Consider the following 13,151-nt stretch of genomic DNA (forward strand, 5'->3'; position numbering starts at 1 on the left):
AGTACACAGTTATGCTGCAAAATATGATTTAATGAAACAAAATATTTTAATACTCCATCCAGGAATGTATGGGATGCAGAATATTGTGCTAGAGTTGTTAAGGAAACTCCCTTAAAGTTACTGAAAAGTTTCAGAAGAAGGTTCTTCCAGAAGAAATTCATTATCTTGCCTAGGTATCTGTGAATAGAGTTCTGTACAGAGTTGTAACATGATAGGAAGTACTATTCATTTAATTAGTTTAATTAGTATACTCAGAATTCCTATCCTCTAAGTGCTGGAAAATATGTGAGTTTATTGTTCAAAAAATGAATGAAGTTATGAGTTTTTGTGTTCTTTTCAGTTGTGTGTTTCTTGAAAGGATTGTAAATTGCATAGGGGATGAGTGTTCTTGCCCCATGCTCAGGTTTTGTAGGAGACAGTAGCCATAAGTTGTTTACCCAAAAAAAAAAAAAAAAAAAAAAAAAGCCTTCCTTACTTTAAAACATAAAATACTACCTACCCATCAAAGGAGAAATAGAACAGTAGCTGATGAGAAGGTACTTGTGGTAACATGACAATAAGTCTTGTATTTTTCCTCTTTAATAGCTGTTGTGTAAAGTACAGTAGAAAATGTGGTACTAGAGAGGGAACAGATGTTGCAGTAAAATGAAGCTGCACTATTGGAAGCTTGTTAAAACAAGAATTAATAAAAAGCAAACTGTTCTTACAATTTTCCTCTATTTACAGATGATTCTTTCTCACCTCTTGCCTGTACTAGACCGGTTGCTTGAGAAGGTCTTGAAGGAACCTGAGACAATGTTAAAAGATGAAGCTGTTTTCCTGCATCTCATACTTGGGAAGTTTAATGAACATTCAGCAACCCTCTTGTGCAAGAATCAGCAGAGTCTGGATTTATTTATCAAAAGTCTACATGCTGCCAAGAAAATCTATGAAGAAATTCCACCTTTCCAAATTACAGCACTGGGGCAGGTATGGCTTTCTAAAAGATTTTTAATTTGTGTTTGTGCTTAAAGCAAATAAGAGTCTTTAGCAAGGAGTATTTGCAAGGAGTCCGTAGTTTTTGCCCTTTCTTTCATTACAAGTTTTCAAGGTCTCCACAGTATCTTTGAAACAGCTAAACAGGCTGCAAAGCTCTCTTAAACTTCCTGGAAGAAGTCGCTGCTTGCTTCATATCATTGTATTTGCATACAGGTGAATACCTGTATGATTGCCTGCAGGTACTGCTGTTCCACAGTTTTGTTTGTTTGTTTTGTTTTGTTTTGTTTTTTGTTAGTTGTTCAGAATCTTTACTTTCTCCTTCTGAGGAAAAGATGTTAAGAAAATACAGTAGGTGAGAAATAGTCTCATTTGAAGGAGGCTACAAATTCATGCTTTCTAATGGTCCAATACTTAAATAAATAAATACAAATCTAGCAACAGGAGGTATGCTCTCACCATCAGGCAAGGCATTTAGAAAAATTTTAGGAACCAATATGTGTGATGGCTATTTCAGAAGTACGTGCTTTGTATCTAAGGATTTTAGATGCATGCAAATAGCTAGTTAGTATGTACATTTTTACTATGTACCTTCATACACATTTGTATGTTTGTCTGGGTGTGTCATATGTAATCTGACATACCCAAGTTTCATTTCTTGTGATTTTGTTACCTTCTTAGAGTAAACCTCTCTCCTTTCTTTTTCCCCTTTGTAGATTACTAAACCATTCTTTGCAGCTGTGTCAGATGGAATGGTGCAACAGAAGCTATTAAAAGTATTGTTTGACTTACTGCTGAACTGTAAGAACCCACTTTGTGCCCAGACAATTAGCAGTGTGTTTAAAGGGGTAAGTGGCTCCAGAACACAGAAATAAGTTTAAACGTTTTGCAGCGGTACCATGCTGCTACGCTGATTATTAATGTTGATTGTTTATATCAGTTACAGCGTGTAAGGAATTAGAAACTATTTGTCATATAGTTGCGTTAGTGGCATAAAAAGTTAAATGGCTGCTTTTAGTAGGTGTTTCTGTAGAAGCCATGCATCAGTCATTTGTTATTCTGTTAATGAATTCAGTAAAAGTCACTTCTTTCTGCTGATTTCAATTTTCTGGGTAATAACTGCTTTTTTGTGTGTTTTGTTTTTTTTAATTGTTACTAGAAGACTTTTCCTGAAATACATTCATTGTAGCTGTTGTATTGCAATTTATTATTTTACTTGCACTTGAAATCACTTCCTCATTTTATTTGCTGCAAGAACTACATTTAGGACAAGCATTCAGAAATTAAGGTGATAAGACTTAAATAGGTGGATTATATACCCATATGTGCGTGAAAGGGATGTGTTTAAAAAAAAAAAAAAAACAGGAGGAGGTGTCATAGGTGTCTGGTGTGACACATTGTTCAGGTGTCATTGAAGTATTGTTTTTTGTTTCAGATTTCAGTGTGTGCAGAGCAGATTGTCACAGAACTGGAGCCCCCTGAGAAAACCAGAAGTCTGACCACTGTTCAGCAAACTAGAAGGCAGAAAATGCAGCAACAGAAGTAAAATAACTAGAAATAGAAAAATGTTTTCTATACAGTTTGAAAACACCTTTCATTTAGTACATTTCATAATTGGTATTTAAAAGCATGACTATCTTTTTCATTTTCCCTGTGTGATAAAATAACTCTGAGCTATTTTCAGCAGCAGAAAACAAACCCATATTGCTGTTTTAGAACAGATCAGTCCTAATTTAAAAAAAAAAAGTCCTCTTGTGGAACTTTTGATGTTGGCATTTGCTTTTGGTTTTGTAGGTATTAAACTTAATTGGTAAAAGCGTTGTATGGACAGATTACTGTACACATGGCTAACCTAACAATGTGCTTCAAAGTGTTACTGTTAGCTGAAAGACAGTATTTTCTTTTAGTTAAAATTTAAATACAAGTGATTTTTGAAGTCTTCACCTTGTTTCTTCTCCCCATTCTCATAAGGAAGAAGCTGTTATGTATGCTGTACTTTTTTTTTTTTTTTTAATCATGAGCAATTAGACACTGAAACAGGATTTTGGGTTGGTTTTCTTGTCATGACCTAGAATAACTCTTATGTTCTTGCTTTAGTTCACTTGACCTTTTTAATGATCTTGACTCATTAGATTGATCCATCAGACTTTATGTACATGTGTATATAGACACGTGCCCACTGCCCTCATACTCAGTGGTTAGACAAATAGTAGTTCAGAAGGTGCAAGTTTCCTGAATGACAAGCAGATCACAATTTGGACAATTATTTAATAATAGTTGTTTATTTGTTCGTGTTTTTTTTCCTCACAGAAGTCTGCTTCATCATGTAGACTTTCTGTATACACAGAAGGTGTGCTATACTTGCTTATTTTTTCAAGTTCAGTCTGGTTTTAGTTTAGTTGTTTAAAATGTTTGCTGCTTCAATCAAAAAGTCCACATATTGCCGCCTTTCACAGGAGAAGCCGTAAAGGATGTTATTTGAAAGAAATACTTTTTTTTTTTCTTTTTTACTTATGTATCTGTTCCCTGAAACACTGTAATATTTACTGTAGTATTTTATTTGCAATTGTATATCCTGATCACTTGTCTTACCTTTTTTAGAAAGCCGCAAGATGCAGAATTAGCACCGGAAACGAGCCACTTCAGCTGGCAGAGGGTTATGCTTATTCTGGAATTGCTGCAGCATAAGAAGAAACTTAAACGTCCACAGGCACTTGTGCCTGCACTTTTTAACCTGTTGAGCCGGTAACTATGCCTCTATAAAACATGAGTCTGTGAGCATGCTCTTCTGCAACAGACATTGTAAAGCATTAAAATGTGGGCTGCTTTCTCTCTGCTTTATTGTCAGGTTCGGTAGCTTGCATTTTTTTACTTAAACTTCTTTTAGCTAAAACAGATAAAGGGAATGGGAGGTTTTTAAGAGCTGTTTGCCTTATAAAACAGTATGATGGGCTTTTTAGGATGGTTATCTGATATCTAGCTTTTTATGTGAAGACTTTGTTTCTCGAGTTCTTGGGAGTGTTAAGAAGGGTGACACTCAGGCTAACACTGGCACAAATGACAGGACTTATCTTCTGCAGAACTACTATAAAGTACTTTAAGCTTTAAAATTCCTTCCAAAACATTGTGGAACTGCTTTCAACCAGTGGAACCTAAGAAAAGTATTGCTCTTCATGCCAGCCCTATATCCATTCAGTTACTAAAGATTGTTTTGTGTGTTTTTTGTTTTGTTTTGTTTTGTTTTTCCTTATGCCTTTGAGTAGACTGGCAATCATATGTTAGGGAATCATCTGATAGCACTCCTTATAGCACTTTGATAAACCTCTTTTATTAGGCAAGCTGCTGTATTTGAAACCAAAAAAGAAGAGAGACTTTTTGGCAAGCAGTTATCTTCTTTTTCAATCCCTAAATTTGTTCCTGAATGTATAGGTGTCTGGAACCTCAGGCATCAGAAGAAGAAAATACGGAATATACAAAGCAGTTGATCCTCAGTTGCCTGCTAAACATCTGTCAGAAATTGTCTTCAGATGGTAGCAAAGTATCAGCAGGTAAAAATTGCAGACTTATTTTTTGATACTCTAACCAGTACAGTATTAAAGCAAGAGTCTCTATTTTTTTCCTTCTTTGAGCCTATATTGTGTTGTAGAGAGCGGGATTCCTCTGTAGTGTATACAAGCTTGTCCTACTAATTGTGGGTTTTTGTTGTTTGTTTGTTTTTGTTAGATCCCTTAGGTATGGTCTGCAAATTGAAGCCATTGTTTGAGTGTATTCAAGTTTATTCCTACATAGTTTACCATTAGGGTGTATATTAATTAATGTTTTTTGCTTGCAGATGTCCTTGATAAAGAAAAATTCAATGTGGAACTGATAGTTCAGTGCATCAGGGTATCTAAAATGCCCCAGACACACCATCATGCACTGCTTCTCCTTGGTGCTGTTGCTGGCATGTTTCCTGTAAGTAGTACCTACAGAGCTTTTCTATTGGGAGAACTTTTCTAAAAGGAGCAAGAGGCAAAATTTACAAGTTCTCTACTATTTTAGGCTCTTCTACTTCATTTTGTTTTAAAACAAACTTCTGCATTGATAGTTTGGTCACGTATCATTTATGATTTACAATGAAGAGGGTTAGAAACATAAAGAGGTTTTTAACAACAGCTCTGCCTCACCTTTACATTATTCTCAACGTTCTAGTTCATTGTTCCTTCTTTCTCCTGCTCTTTTATGGAGGAGAGAGCATCCAGCTCAATAATATATGCGTTCTTATAAGTTTGTATCTGATACAGTGAGAAATGCAGTTGATGATACAACCAGGTTTGGTCTGATTTTAATTGACCATAACGAGGTCTTCTCTTCTATGGATAGAAATTTGACACCTACTATAGAGCTAAGCTTTTATTACACATTAATACTGATTCTGACAGGATTTTCAAGTTCAGTATAAAGACAAATATTTGGTGTAAGTCTTACCTTTCTCTTTAAATCCGTAACACTGCTTTAGCTCACTAAACCTAAATAACAAATGTAGCCATAGCTGGGATAAAATCTAGGAATCTAATTCTTGAGCTAAGTGACACCACTGATTCAGCACTCTCAAAGTAATATTGTGATTACAATCTAGCTAAAAAAGGCCAAAATGTTAATATCAGCACTGCTGCTTTCTGTTGTATCACTGTACATGTTTTAGAAATATAAATGGTAGTGGCGCTGTATAAGAGCTTGAAATCTCCCGAAGGCTGATTTTTGCTTGTCATACTACTGTAGCACTGGGTTGAAGAGAGCAGAGTATATGATGAAACTCAACTGTCAATTTCTACTCTTCAATTATTTGCTTGGAAGTCTGTCTCATTTTCTAAATAGTGTTTAGAACTGTAACAATCACATATTAAGTAGTCTTAACATTGTATGTTTAAAAGACATCATATGTTTAAAATTAGTGGTGATTTTGGGAACATAGCAATGATTCTCAGTTTCTTATATAGGAATCTAGTGATGTTTGTGGCAATGAGAGATGCCTTAAGGCATCTGAGCAGCTCAGTTTAAAAAACAAACTAATCTCATCTGTCTTCTTATTCCAGGATAAAGTTCTCCATAACATTATGCCTATTTTTACATTCATGGGAGCAAACGTCTTGCGTCTGGATGATACTTACACGTTTCAAGTGATAAATAAGACAGTGCAGATGGTTATTCCTGCTCTTATACAGGTAAATTTGTCTACCTAATGGAAAGGGGTAGAAAAAAAGTGAACCATAAGTTTATTAATTAAGTAGAATAAATGGTTTGGAATGTTGATAACAGAATATGTTTGTATCCAATTCTAGGATTACTTTTAGGTAGCTAGATAAACAGTTATATGTAATAAACATGTTAACAAACTACTCATCTGATCAATTCTGAGTTCATCAAAACTACTGCTTTTTTAATCATACGAGCAACTGCACTTCATCAATGGTTTGGGAAAACAGTACCACCTAGAGAGGATCTAAAACATACTTTATGATCTAGTTTTTCACTATAGAAAAAGCAGGCAAGTTCAATACAGGACCTACTACAAATGAGAAAAAGGTTATAATAGTCACATGATAATGTGTCGTGGTTAACAGTACATCATGATCGTGACAGTATGAGTCCTAGTCTAAATGAAGTGGAAAGGTAAATATTTGAGAAATTCTGTTTTTTTGCACAGTGGTATTTGTGTGCGTATTCTTGTTTTTTTTTTTTTTTTTTTTTTTGACCAAACATCTTCGATATAAACAAAATAAATAAGTAAATCTTTTTTCTTCAGTCAGATTTCACTTGCACCTAGTAAATCTGAAAGTCATTCATAGATTTAAACATGACAAATGACAGAAATTTCTTAAGTAAAAATGAATTGGTTAAAAAAAAAAACTGCTAACAAGGGCTTGGAAGTTTTGGGGATTTGGCATGTTTTTTGTTTGTTTGTTTTAAATCTTTCATTGCAGCCATTGAAAATTACTATAACAAAATTTCTTTCAGTGTATACTTCTGGTAGTACTGATATCAGACATAGAGTGCTTTCTCTCACCTGCTGGATTTACAAGAAAGAACTTGTTTGTGATAATGTTTGAACTGCTGTACCTGTATTTAAACAGGCTGAAGACAGCGATTTGTCAGAGTCCTCGGGAAGTGTGGAAGAGGTGGTGATAAAAATCATTCGTGTGTTTGTGGATGCTTTGCCCCATGTGCCGGAGCACCGCCGCCTGCCCATCCTGACCCAGCTGATCACTACAGTGGGAGGAGAGAGGTTCCTCTGGGTTCTCCTGGTCCTGCTGTTTGAGCAGTATGTCACCAAAACTGTGACTGCGACATCAAGCACAGACAAGGTTAGACTGGTCTTCGAGGAAAAGGTCGATCCCACTAATTTCCTTTCTGTTCATAGTTATACCTTTAAGAAAGTGCAAGATAAGGCGTTACTTTACGCTAAAAGAAGTAGTGAGCTCTGAGCTTGTGCTTTAGCAGAACCTGATGGTGATGTTGACTACATTTTGTGTGGCAGATAAAAAATATTTTTGTCCTTGAGCCTGGACATATTGTCAGATCATTTTGTACAGCAGTACTTGACTTGAAAAGCTGATAGTCAAATTATGTAGTACTTTAAACAACTACAAAAAAAAACACCTGTGTTGAAGTTCTTGCTGCTTTAGTGTTGGCAGGCCCTGGCATTAGGTGAAAACATGGCTTATAGGTAAAACAAAAGGGATTACTAAAAACGCAGGTGAGAAGATAGGGTTTTGCTGCTGAACAGGCTGCCCAGGGAATTGGTTGAGTCACCATCCCTGGAGGTCTTCAAGGAACATGTAGATGTAGATGTAGCATGGTTTAGTGGTGGACTTGTCAGTACCAGGTTAAAGGTTGGACTACATGATCTTAGAGGTCTTTTCCCATCTGAATGATTCTATGTATGGAAAGATACCCCCCAGAACTCTTCACAGGTTACTACTTTTCTGGTTGATTAGATGGCATTTTTTATATTACATGTATGAAAGCTGCTAAAGATGGGGGGAAGAGCTAATTTTATGACATGGATACGTATTTTTGAGCACTCTCTTACTTTCATCTTATTTGACAGACTTTGCATGGGATGCTACTCAGGTGTGCCAGTTCTGGCCATCCTGTAGGATATCTTGAGTTATACTTAGAAAATAAATCTTTGCCTAGAAATGATTAGGTTTTGATTAGTTTAAAGAATCAGGTGCCACTGATCTAGAAAAGTGGGAAAAGGTAACTTTTCTCTCTGCTTTAAGTAATTTTACAGCAGGGTATGAAATGGCTAGAGACACCCCTAATGAAATATGGATTATTTCAACATTAGTCACTAGCTGAGGTTTAGGACAAATAGGCTATGCCACCAGCTGAGATTATCCCTGATGCTGTTTAGTAGATGTAGTGAGATGGTATTTTCTCTTCCTACCTGAGATGGTATTTTCTCTTCCTACCCTCAGGAACTCTTAGGTTCTCTGTGAGGCTTGCTGCTGTTACCCCGGTGCTAACCCTGGCAGTATGCAGCTCCTCATGGCATGTTCACAAACTGACTGATGAGTTTGGGGTCTTCTTACATTTTTTAAATTCTTGAAATAAAGATTTCTCTCCTTTTAAACTATAAACAGGATGCTGTGCTGGAAGCTGACACTGAATTTTGGATTTCCATCTGTTGCGAATTTAATATACATTCACAGTTCCAGACAATGATGAAAATAATCCACTACTTGACAGAGCTGCCAGAGAACAAAGAAGGTAACTGCAAAACAAAACAGCAATGAACCTCCCTTTACTCCTCTAGATAGGTACTAGGGGATAGATACGGAATTGCCCTAATGATTTATTCCTTTTTTTTTCTTTTTTTTTTAATAAAATGGTTAAGATATGTGATTACTTATTTTTGATGTACGTTAATTATAGATTGGAGTGCCTGGAATCAAACAGCACTCTTCATTTAGAAGGTCCACTGAATCATGTAGTTGAAATAAATAGCTGTTACTCATAGCAGACGAGATGACAGGGACTATCTGTTGGGGGCGTTGTGTTTTGTTTGGTTTTGGGTTTTAAGGTTTCATTTTTTTTCCTTTAAAATATAGTGAAGCATTAACTAAATAATATGTTTTAATACTTTTCCGGTCTGTTATTTCAAAGAGCATTGAGAGGGAGGGCAAGGTTGGTTGTTTATTTTTAAGAAAGGACTTGGTGTATTTGTTGTTTGAATAATTTTTATAAGCCAGGAACGGCCTGGAAATGACAGTGAAAGCAGTTTTTCCAAATATGTCTCACACGCTGTCTGTAGTCCTTCCTCACAAGTCTTTCATGTTTGTAGCGAGTGTGCTGTAGCTTTAGCTGCAAAAAGATTCTTAACAAAAAAATTGATCAGATGCAAGGGCAGTGAAATGGCACTGCTGCTTTTGAGGCTATTGAAACAGAAAAATTACCTTTGCGGTATCTTTTATTTGGAACTTTGACATTATTTTGGATAATGCAGAATGATTGTCCTCAATAACCACTTGACTGTAGTTATACTTTTTCTGTAATCAGAAATCAAGTGTATTTTTTTTTAATGTCTGCAAATTTGTTTTGGGAATGTTTTCAACAGATGATCCTGGCCCAAAAAAATCAAGAACATGCAAGACGAAGCTGAAAAATCAAGATGGGGAACTTTTTAATGTGGAGTCTCACTCAGGCAAACAACTTCGACATTTCAAGTTCTTGTCAGTCTCCTTCATGTCACAACTTCTAACTTCTCAGAGTTTGGTGAAAAAGGTAATTGCTCTTAAACTGATCAGATTAAGTAACTGTGCTGTATGTAATAGATGAGGTTTAATTTGCTTTTTAGTATGATTTTGTACTCGAAGAGGATGAAAGAATATGCCATCCAGTGTATCTTGCTGACACCTTTATTTACACAGCTTTGAAACCTCCCAGTAATGTTTGTTACTTCATTATAGTGCCTTTCTAGATGGACTCAGTTTGTGCGATTGATAAATAGGTAAAATAGAGAAATTCGGGCCCCAGCAAACTCCCACTGGCTTTATGGAGTCTGGGATTTCACTCAGTCTGTAAATCCAAGTTTGGAGTGAGACTCATACTATTAACTCCAAAAAGACAAAGTTAATGTTAAAAATCTGGCTGTGGATCTAGCTGGAAGTGGTTTCCAGTATTTCGACTGAGCATCATCCACCAATATGAAATGTTTGTTTGCTACTGTGAGTGTATTGCCGAAGGGTCTCAGATTTCCTTCTAGAACAATGTTAAAGTGCAAATGTGGGGAACTGAAAACTTTCACAATTAGCATTTTCATTCTCTTTATAAACCAGATAGTTGAATGCGAAGAAACAGAAGAGCTACAGAAGTTGGAACAGAGGTATGCTTTATATCTGCTCCACTCCTATTCCTATTTCTAGCCTTTACTGTAACCTGGGAATATTTGTTTTTCTAAGTGTAGTCCCATCAGAGTATCTTTTTTCCCAAATGTTTTCCAAGGATACTTTTAATGTCCTCAGCAATGAGCAGTATTTATTATATGCAAGTTACATTTTTTTTTTTTTTAGTTTCCCATGGAGTATTTATTGAAAGATTGTGCTCTGTCCAATATCTACGCTATTTCTGTATTTCTGATTGTGCTTATTTACATACTTGATAATAAATATTTTGCTGTTGATGACGAAATCTCTAAAATTATTCCAGATTTTTTTAGCAAAATACATTGCTTCAATTGTGGGGAAATACATACGTAGTCTCTCTAGTAGGTGTTTCATTTTCCTTTGTTGTTGTTGTTTTCTTTGTGGAATGTTATGCATCGTAGAAACCAATTTGACTACTTTAGTGTCCTTGTTACATACTAAACGATTCTTCCTTTCTGTCTAGGCTATTAGAAGATGTTCTTCACTATATAAACACTGTGGCATCCTCAGTGGAAGGAAATGCAGACAAGCCAACAGCCAAATTTTGGAGGGTTCTGCTTAGCAAGTCCTATGAAATGATGGATAAAGTATGTCTCATTGGCCCTCTTGTTAGCAGTGGGACATTCCTGCTTTTATTTATTAATACAATTAATAACCAATGTAGGATTTTTTTTCTGAATAAGAAATTAATCTTTATTGATTAATTAATCTTTATTAATTTATCTTTACCTGCTGCCTCATTATTTGAGGTTTTTCTAGCACTTTCAACAACTATATCTAACAGCTTAGAAAGGACAAGCAGAAAAAAAATCAGGAATGCTTATTTCCTCTAGTTTGTGTTCTACTGGCTAGAAGCAGTCGTTTCAGTAACTACCTGGTGGAGAACGGTGGGGTTTTTTGCAGTGTTGCTCCATGTGAAGTCATAAAATTATTTAACTAATGCTTATGGAGCCGCTATGTATTTCTACATGGAACTTGGATGGAGAAAAATCAATATGCTTTTCTTTCTAATCTTCTTCTGATCAGAAGTGTATTTGCAGAATTGGACTGACTGTCTAGTAACATCAGTGGTGCTGTGAATCATAAGTCTTTTCAGTCTCTGTATGAACAGCTTGTATTTTTTCTTTTGCCTGTGAAACACGTTCCGGTTTTCATGTTGTTTTTAAGGGAAGGAAGGATAACTAACCAGTGTAGATGTGAGAAAAAGGAAGTTGCTGAGAAAATATTGAAACTAGTGGGTATTGGTTGGTTAGCAGCTGGTAAACATACATTAAGTACTGTAACTGGAACCTCCCTTGTTTTTTTTTGCCTGCCTCAGATACAGCATGGCAGGCCTATACTCTCTTCTTTGATCCTGAAACCCATGTGGAACGTTGAGGAGAGTTTTGCCTGTCTTGGAGGCTGTGTCACAGTGCACAGAAAAGCGTTCATGGTGTTGTTTTGTTTGTGATCTCTTGCAGGTCAATGCCTTATTGCCAACAGAAACCTTCATCCCTGTAATTAGGGGACTCATGACAAATCAGCTCCCATCTGTGAGACGTAAGGCAATGGACCTTTTAAACAATAAGGTACAGCAGCGTACGAGGTGGCAGAAGAGCCAGGTGAGGCTAAGTCATTAAACTCCATTCCTTCAGCAGAAATAGAGAGATTGATGTATAAGTGGTTTGCTGTGTAGGAATGTCAAGTATCAGTGTCATCTGTCAGGCAGCTTTTGAGAGAGGTGGTGAGATGTAGGCTGCCTGCCCAGTTACCTTGCAGGGTCTGGGTTTCTGATTGTGTTCTGCAAGCGTTTGTTCTTTTGTCCTCCCAGATCCGGCAGCTCTTGGAGCTAGTTCCTGAGCTCATCACAATTGTGCAGTGCAAAAGAAAGGAAGAGGAGGAGGAGCAAGCCATCAACAGACAAACTGCTTTGTTCAGCCTCAAACTACTCTGCAAAGGTTTTGGCACAGAAAATCCCATGCCATTTGTACCTGTTTTGAAAACTGCCATTGATCTGATTTCTTCAGAGAAGGAGGAAAAGAATGTGATGGGAAGTGCTTTCCTCTGCATAGCTGAGGTCACCTGTACGCTGAAGGCCCAAACAATCCCTCAGCTTCCAAGGTATCATTGGTTTCTTTTTAATAGAATCAGCGGCAGGAGAAATTAGTTATAATGAAAGGCATTACTGAAAGAAGGAATGCTGATGAAGGCTAAGTGGGCAGTCTGCCCATGTGCCTTTTGTGTAGACAAGAATAAAAGTGTTCATAGTGCTTCAAGTGCTATAGAACTAAGAAGCTAGTGGGCAAATTGCAGGAGACTTCTATAATTGGTACAGTTCATTATGGAACTGTGTGCTGCCCTGAAGGGAGATGCAGTCCTTATGGCTATAGAGAAGTCAGACTATATTTTTTTCTTTTCACTGTAGAATAGACTGTAGTTAAAAACATGAGAACCAGTACAGTTCGAAACACTGCATGTTACATGCTTTTATTCTACCTATTCAGGAAGAATTAATGCATCTAAGCAGTTGCTTTTAAGACTGCTTTATCTAATTACAAGTATAAATTTCTTATTGTCATTAAATCTTTCAACTAAATCTACTATTCTTATCTCTGGAAAAAAATACAGCAGAAGAGCTCAGAATACTGAGTTTTCCCAATTACACATGTAAAATTGATGTGAAAATTGTCCCTGCAGGCTTAATTTCCATGGATTTTATGTAATTCTTGGATTTCATCCTTGGATTTTATGTAATTGGAAATGTTCCTCCAAATGATCAGTGGTTTC

The 13,151-nt window shown here is 36.3% G+C and overlaps 1 protein-coding gene across 2 annotated transcripts in view; it reads left to right on the plus strand.

Moving 5' to 3' along the window:
- Window positions 1–13,151, plus strand: part of HEATR1 (HEAT repeat containing 1) — a 37,527-nt gene that overhangs the window by 19,427 nt on the left and 4,949 nt on the right. For both annotated transcript variants that reach the window (XM_035322103.1, XM_035322104.1), the window contains 14 exons: window positions 727–969; window positions 1,692–1,823; window positions 2,411–2,517; window positions 3,577–3,720; window positions 4,405–4,523; window positions 4,808–4,929; window positions 6,051–6,179; window positions 7,089–7,319; window positions 8,604–8,730; window positions 9,578–9,744; window positions 10,299–10,345; window positions 10,849–10,972; window positions 11,846–11,986; window positions 12,196–12,485. In XM_035322103.1, coding sequence (XP_035177994.1) covers window positions 727–969; window positions 1,692–1,823; window positions 2,411–2,517; window positions 3,577–3,720; window positions 4,405–4,523; window positions 4,808–4,929; window positions 6,051–6,179; window positions 7,089–7,319; window positions 8,604–8,730; window positions 9,578–9,744; window positions 10,299–10,345; window positions 10,849–10,972; window positions 11,846–11,986; window positions 12,196–12,485 — 2,123 coding nt within the window. The remainder of the gene's footprint in view (window positions 1–726; window positions 970–1,691; window positions 1,824–2,410; window positions 2,518–3,576; window positions 3,721–4,404; window positions 4,524–4,807; window positions 4,930–6,050; window positions 6,180–7,088; window positions 7,320–8,603; window positions 8,731–9,577; window positions 9,745–10,298; window positions 10,346–10,848; window positions 10,973–11,845; window positions 11,987–12,195; window positions 12,486–13,151) is intronic.

Source organism: Oxyura jamaicensis, chromosome 3, assembly GCF_011077185.1.
Source record: "Oxyura jamaicensis isolate SHBP4307 breed ruddy duck chromosome 3, BPBGC_Ojam_1.0, whole genome shotgun sequence".
Lineage (NCBI taxonomy): Eukaryota > Metazoa > Chordata > Aves > Anseriformes > Anatidae > Oxyura > Oxyura jamaicensis.